Here is a 7,740-nt window from a genome sequence, read left to right on the forward strand (position 1 = left end):
CTCGGCATTCATTCATTTTGTGGAGATTTACCTTTGGGTCATCTTTGAAAAGACTCAAGGGACCTTGAGGGCTATGTTCTCACTCAGAAAGTCATCAAGATCTTCTCTACAGAAATATACAATTGGAAACATACATGCCCCGTTGGTACCTAACAACGATATTGCGTCCATAGATAGTGTTTTCTGTCATTGAGGGATGAAGGTGTGTGATGACCTTGGAGGTGTCTGATAACGAATAGCAAAACAGTAGATGGTGCTACTCTTTTACACAGGTCGGATCACAGCTAGCAGACATGTCTGATGTCACTGTTGACTGGATCGATAAACACCAGCTGCAGCGTTTAGACGAGATGCTGATTATTGTTGATGAAAACGATAAGGTCATTGGTGCAGACACTAAGAGGAACTGCCATCAGAATAAAAACATTGAGAAAGGTAGTTTTGTTTTGTCTACTGTGCAATAGTTTCTCCCTCTCCCTCTCCCTCTCCTTCTCCCTCTTCTTCCTCTCCCTCTCCCTCTCCCTCTCCCTCCCTCTCCCTCTCCCTCTTCTTCCTCTCCCTCTCCCTCTCCCTCTTCCTCTCCCTATCCTTCTGTCTCCTTTTCTCTTCTCACTCCCTCTCCATTCATTCCCTCTTCCCTCCCTTTCTCCTCCTCTCCCTTTTTATTTGATAAAGAGGCAAAGACGAAAATGAGGAGGCGACTTGGACAGAAGATTGTCTGTTTAAACCATCCAGCATCAGAATTCTGAACCTTATAGGCAGCTGCGCACTTCCCTCTAAAATCCTATGGGATAAGAATCCTGTGAGGATCAAAAAGAATTCCCCCTCCTGAAACTCAATCGTGTTTTCAAGCCCTATCACAGGGGGTATTGGATTATCTAGGTGTTATTTGTTTGTTCTGAGACAGAGTCTCATGGTGCAGTCCTGGCTGGTCTGAAACTTGCTAGGAATTACAGGCAGACCTGAAACTCACAGAGACCTGCCTACCTCTGCCTCAAAACTTCATGGATCTCCAAGGCCAGCTGAACGTACCAATTTCTCCCAACTCTCCTTTTTCCTTGTCTTTCTTCCCATTTAGACATTTCCCCTCACCTCCACTCTGTCACTTGACTTTAAGTGTCCATTTGATGCTCAGAGTTGGTCCCAAATCTATACCGAGGTCTCTTTTGTCCCAGTTACAATAATCCTGAATAAAATCTTTGTGTGCGGATTTTGCTTCGCTAGCATCTAGATCTGGTTTTCCCTCACAAGTTTGTCAAATAAATTTTAATAGCTAGATGGTATGAAACCTTGGTCCTATGAAGCATGCAACTGCTAGAAGCATCTAGGTCTCTTTGGAAACATGGAGATTGAAGACAGGATGTAGGCAACCGTCACAAGTCTGTCACGCATGCGCACACGAGGACCTTTGCCTTTTCAGGGCTGCTGCACCGAGCCTTCAGTGTTGCTTTGTTCAACTCAGAGAAGAAAGTTCTGATTCAGCGCCGAGCAGACACGAAGCTTACCTTCCCTGGTAGGTTCACAGTGGCTTAACAAGAACAGGCCTACACGATTTGATTCAGTGGAATCTCCAACACAACTCTCTCTTCTCTCTTTCTCTTCCTCGCTTCTTCCCCTCCCAAAGGGAGAACTGAGCTGGCTTGGTGTGATCTGTCCAGGAATTTCAACTAACACTTAGTTTTTCAACTAACAACATCACAGCCCTGGAAGCAAGGACCCTGACTCCCTTCCCTTCTCTCCTCTCTCATGCCTTGATGATCCTGTGAGGGCTGCAGTTCTGTTGCAACTATTGTATCTCCAGGGACAAATAAGAATATTGTTTCTCGGGGCTGGGGATTTAGCTCAGTGGTAGAGCGCTTACCTAGGCAGCGCAAGGCCCTGGGTTCGGTCCCCAGCTCCGAAAAAAAGAACCAAAAAAAAAAATTGTTTCTCATGTGTCTTTTCTCCAGGGTACTTTAGTGATTCCTGTTCTAGTCATCCACTGAGTAATCCTGAAGAAATGGAGGAGAAGGACGCCTTGGGAGTGAAGAGGGCAGCCCTGAGACGGCTGCAGGCTGAGCTGGGCATCGCCCAGGACCAGGTAGTCATGTCTGTGCCACTGGCCTCAGCTCCCCCAGAGGCTGTGAGAAAGAGGTGGTAGGGCTTGGCGAATTCGATATCTGGGCAAGGTGAAATCTACTGAGGAATCTGGCTTTTGGGAAAACTCTGAGGTTTCACAAAATATGCAAATATGCACTGAAAAGAATGTCTAGGATTGGCTGTGCACATCCCTTCATTTATCCACTGGAGCAGGGGCTTGAGAGGGGATAGATATTTTCCATAGAAAACTGCTGAGCTTGCATGGTGATCTCTGAAATAGGGGGTGGAATAGTTTCTTCTTTAAAGGATTCAGGCCATTTCAATGGGTCTAACTAAGATTTAGTTGTCTAAATTAAGGTATAGAAAAAAAAGGCCAACAATCTCAACAGCAAATTGACAAATGAGTGAACCCGAGTTCATAACAGAAGTGCAAATAGCCTGTAAGTCTTTAATGTTCTTTGTCCTTGGGGGAAATATAACTGAAGAACTGAAATACACTGAGGTTCTGTCTTATTACTATCAAAAATGGCTTCTTGGGAAGAATGGCAAATGCTGACAGAGATGTGGTTAGAAAGAAAGAAGCCCTCTTATTCTGCTAGTGGGGTGTAAACTAGTGTATCCACCATGGAAATCAGCATGGAAACTCCTCAAAAAAATAGAATGAAGACTTCTATAGGAAATACTTATTATCTCTTGCTATGTGAGAAGGTACTCCCACCTCTGGACCCTCACTTCATCCTTGACTTTGGACCTACAAAAAACTATAAGGTTTCCACACTAGTACAATGTCTTTGGAACCAATAGTAGTAGATTTCAATGAGACATGGAATAAAAGCCCAACTGACCGAAGCCATCGTGTTAGAATATGTCAGGAGAGCAATGTGGAATGACCAACTCTTACCTGGGCTTTATGCGTGGTCTACCCTGAACTTCGTAGAGAAAGAGTTTACAAAGGTACCAGGTGGTTTGTCTGGTTTTGGTTTGGAAAACATGTTGTACATTGGCACAAGAGCATCCTGGAGACTGAGAAATGAGTCCTAGGCAGACAGTAGTAGCCAGGTTGAGATTAAAGGGATTGCTTAAATAGGTGTGTCATTACCCAGTTTAGTAAAAAGGATAAGTTGACAGAAGCTGATCTGGCAGAAAGAGCAGAGCCAAGGTTAGACACGCGGCACCAATCCATGGTTGAACTCCTTCAAACCACCCTTTCCCAGAGCTGCTCCAAGAAATCAAAATGACTGTGGTGGAGAAGACCTAAACCAGACAGAAATCCACAGGGTTGTTAACTCCTTGGCTCACGCTGAAGAGTTTAAGGGACTTTTTTCTCTTAAAGTTTTTTTTTAGGGAATCTTGGAGTCTCCCTTTCCAACTGAAGCAGGGGGTTATTGCAAGCAAGAAACTTCATGTTTATTATAAAAAAAATCAAATTATCACCACATAGGAAAAAGGTTCTAGGTGGACTAAAAGATAAAGAATTTCAGTGTTGAAAATCCATACAAGTTCGTATACTAAAGTGATCATGAGTATCCCCAACGGACAACAGCAGGCCCCTTACAGTTCTTGCATGTGGAATGCCATATTACTTGCCAAGAGAAACATGACATGGCAAACATGTATGACTTACACCACGCCGTGTCTACTGGTTTACCTCATAATGACTCAGGAACAGAGGACTCTCATCCACAGCAAGGGCCTGGGAGTGATTACGGAAAACACGCCAACACTACATGGACAATGACTTTTGGAAGTACGTGGTAAATTTGTCCAACGTATCAACACAGCTTTGAATGTTGATCAGCATTTTACGAGTGCTCTAGATAAGGCCTCTGAGTCCTTTGTAAATTTCTGAGGACTCAAGTCTGTTTGCAAAGTGCATGAAGCACTTGCCACGAGCTGAGACAACTGGCTAAAGAAGTCAGCAAGGATAGAGAAGGCAGAGGAGGACAGATTAAACAGCTCTGTCACCGATTAAATCTATTGATGATAAATATGTCTTCCAAAGTTTTAATGAAATAATTATTGGCAAAATCAAGACACAGTAGTAGGTTGAAGAACTGTCTTTTAAATAGCAGTCCTTCAGGCTGGCTCGGGGCCTCTCGATAAGGCTTCCTCTTCCATATCTGCACCTCAACATGAGCTAGAAGAAAGAGACACAGATGTTTGGGTTATTCTATAACTGTCTATGCCAAGCAGTTGCCAAGCATCATCTTCTCCAGTATCAGTGTGGGGGCCCCTGTGTTCCCATGAGAAATAAAGCAAGCCCGAGCCCTATTTAGCAGCCCCTGTTTCCCTTCTTTTTACACCAGTGTTGTGTTGTGAGTACCAAAGAAAATGCCTAGAGATGATGCAAGCTCATGCCACTCCCTATGGCACATCTGAAAACTTCTAAGAAAAATGGCAAAGAGTGCTGTGGAAGTATATCTCTCCCCTTCATGTCTGGAGTTCATACGGGTCTTATATCTTTAATGTATATTAAAGGGCATGGGGTGAAACTTAAACATCATAACCATTACCCTAATGATTACCCTAACTACATTGAAATGCCAAACAAGATGTTGCTGCTTGTTAAGAAAAAAAAAAAGACTTCCATTTGAGCTGGTTCTATAGCTCTTGTACACAGGCCCATAGGAATCCTTATACACATACAACAAAGATACATGTGTATGTTTCTTGGGACAGTAGTCACAGCACTCAAAGTGTAGAAGTAGACTGGATTGGATGTATGAAAGGTTGATATCATTTAAAACAAATGTGGGGGATATGCGTGTGTAATATATTCTTTTAAAAATATTTTAAAATTTATTTTATCATTAATTTATGTGTGTTATCATCACACCAAACAAAACAAGACTAAGAAAGACAATTATCACATTTTCTTTCATAAACAGAATCTAGATTTGTGTGTTTGTGTGTTTATCTGTGTGTACGTGTGTTTGTCTCTGTGTGTGTCTGTGTGTGTGTCTTTATGGTGAAAACAGAAGATTGGTGGTTAGGAAAGAGGGTAACAACAAGAATTGTAAAAAGAGGCAAGTGGTGTTAAACGGTGTGTGTGTAAATTATATTTTACACGTGTGTGAATATACTGTAAAAAATCCATCATTTATAAAATATATTACAATCACAAAAAAATGAACAGATCAGTCAACCAAATTAAGCTTTAATCAATTACCAACTACTAAACAAAGTTGTTAATGTCTCTTGAGAACACATATATTTGCTTTTATTTCTCCATGTATTCTGCATTTTACACCATTGCATTTGTTCTCGTTGTATCCATTTCTATCACAGGTTTCTCTAGAGGACATCGTGTTTATGACAAGGTATCATTATAAGGCAAAATCTGATGCAGTCTGGGGAGAACACGAAGTTTGTTACCTTCTGCTTATCAAGAAAGACGTCAAGATCTGTGCAGATCCGAGTGAAGTCAGTAGCTTCAGCTACCTGACTCGAGAGGAACTGGAAGAGCTCCTAGAAAGGGGGGCCCGGGGTGAAGTCCAAGTCACCCCCTGGCTGAGATTCGTCGTGGAGCAGTTCCTGTATGCATGGTGGCCTTACTTAGATGAAGCGACCAAGTTCATAGAGCTTGACAAGATATACAGAGTATGAGGAACAGGAAATCAGACACTGGCTGTGAGGATGCCCCAGTCCAGCACTGAGCTCAGGGCAGACCCACAGCTCAGATGTTAGCTATGCACCCGGACCAAAACAGGGAAAGGACTCTTCTTTTCCAGAAAGCCAAAAATCATTATCATTATCTCTGAATCTTCTTTTCTTTTCTTTCTTGACACAGAGCTATGTATCCCAGACCAGCCTCAAACTTCTCGTGTAGCCAAGGATGACTTTGAATTTCTGATCCTCCTGCCTAGACTTCCTCTGGCCCTTGGATTCCAGGCACACACCAGCATGCCTGCTCGGTGCTGGAGGCTGAACCTGCAGCTTCACGTACAGCGCGCAAACATGCTACCAACAACCAATCCCATCCCGTGGTTTCTTGCCTTTTTCCCCCCAGTTGCTTCATTTCTTTATTTTCAACTGCCTCGGTGTGAGAAAGAAATGCATTGTTTTCCCCAAATTAGAAACAGAGGAACTAAAGAAGAAAAGATCCCCTAAAGATAGAGTCGATGTCAACGTTGTAAGAACTGAAGTTACACAACCACCGGAAGCAGCCCTTGAATGGCAGGCATGCCAGTCCTCTCAAAGGCCTGAGGCTTTGTGTGGAGGAAACCGTAAGAACATTAAATCCAGAATAATCTGTTAAGCACCCAAATTTGGCAAGACTAGAGTACCTAGCTAATACTTAACTTGTATCCTGCTCTGACTTGCAGCCACTGGATAGATAACCTGTCCGCTGGGAGCCTCTGTCTTCACTGCTATGCTAACTATTTGTATAGAACACAGTCACGCAGTCAAACTCAAATCAGTTGGGTAAATGAGTGAGCAGTCACTTAAATAAATATACTTTTTAAAGTAGTTGATTTGACAAAGTGTTTTGATGTCCTCAAAAGAACACTTTGAACTCCAGTCTCTAGCCAGCTGTTTTGTTTTTCTTACGGAGGAGAGAACACCATTTATGAAAAAAATAATACGGATTTTACTGTTGGAAGCGATGCCCTTGAAGCCCTCCATTGTTGATGCTATTATTATGGTTAGAATTAAGTATGACTGGGTTCATGGAGAATCCCCAGCGAGCTGCAGAGGACTAATACAAATCTGTGGTCAGGATGAATGATACGATAAAGCTCTCCTGCTGACTAATAATATGACAAACCTGTGACCTTTCTGACATCCTGTCAACATCAGCCGACTCCCTGACCACACGAATACTGTGTCCTTGGCCTACATAAACGTTTCACAGTCCCCCCCCCCCCCGCTCTGTTACTCATGTTATGGTATAAATTCAGCTTTGGGAAAAATATAATTGTCGCCTTGATCAGACTCTTGTCTTGGCGTCTTTCTTCGTGTCTCTTGTCCCCCATTCTCTTCCAGGTACCCCCAACAACCTTTGCTTACATTTTACATCTTGCTAAATTAAACCCTGTGTTTGTAAAGCAATTTCATTTCATTTTGTCTAACCTCTGTTTGTTTGTTTGTTTGTTTGTTTGTGATAGTATCACACTATGTAACCCAGGTTAGCCTAGAACTCAAAATTCTTCCTCCTCAACCTCCCAACTTTTCAACCTACCATGCTTGGTAACTGTGGCTCATATTTTGACGTCTGCCCCTTAACACACACAGGCCATTGTGTGTTCACCCTGTCTATTAATGTATATTAAATTCCCCTTATATGATTGTCATCAAGCACTGAAACTGCTTAACTGGCTTGGCTCATGATCTCAGAGGGTCAGAGTCCAATATGGTGAGGAAGCAAAGCAGTGAAAACGTGAAGCATAAGCTGGTGCATGTGACACAAATGAAACGGAAGAAACTGGTCAGAGCCAGAGGCTAAGGCTCAGACCAATACTGAGGCCACACTTTCGTATGTCAGCATGAGGATGGTCAGGATGGACAGCTGAGAGAGGTTGAACATGTGGTAGTTGGTTATTGTATTCTCGTTCTGCCTTTAAAATATTATGTTTATTTGTGTGTGTGTGTGTGTGTGTGTGTGTGTGTGAGAGAGAGAGAGAGAGAGAGAGAGAGAGAGAGAGAGTATGTGTGTGTGTT

At 42.8% G+C, this 7,740-nt stretch overlaps 1 protein-coding gene across 1 annotated transcript; it reads left to right on the forward strand.

Moving 5' to 3' along the window:
* Nucleotides 1-293: 293 nt before the first annotated feature.
* On the forward strand, nt 294-6,941 carry LOC134482779 (isopentenyl-diphosphate delta-isomerase 2-like). The gene is made up of 4 exons (XM_087591933.1): nt 294-435; nt 1,367-1,513; nt 1,950-2,080; nt 5,368-6,941. Exons 1-4 carry the CDS (start codon nt 294-296, stop codon nt 5,683-5,685), a joined length of 738 nt encoding a protein of 245 aa, XP_087448059.1. The 3' UTR covers nt 5,686-6,941.
* Nucleotides 6,942-7,740: the final 799 nt, after the last annotated feature.

The sequence above is a fragment of the Rattus norvegicus genome, chromosome 17 (genome assembly GCF_021556685.1).
Source record: "Rattus norvegicus strain SHRSP/BbbUtx chromosome 17, alternate assembly SHRSP_T2T, whole genome shotgun sequence".
NCBI lineage: Eukaryota > Metazoa > Chordata > Mammalia > Rodentia > Muridae > Rattus > Rattus norvegicus.

Coding starts and splice junctions, on each gene's coding strand:
- LOC134482779 (XM_087591933.1), top strand. CDS start 294: ATGTCTGATGTCACTGTTGACTGGATCGATAAACACCAGCTGCAGCGT. Junction 1,514..1,949: donor CACGAAGCTTACCTTCCCTG/GTAGGTTCACAG, acceptor TCTTTTCTCCAG/GGTACTTTAGTGATTCCTGT. Junction 2,081..5,367: donor TGGGCATCGCCCAGGACCAG/GTAGTCATGTCT, acceptor TTTCTATCACAG/GTTTCTCTAGAGGACATCGT.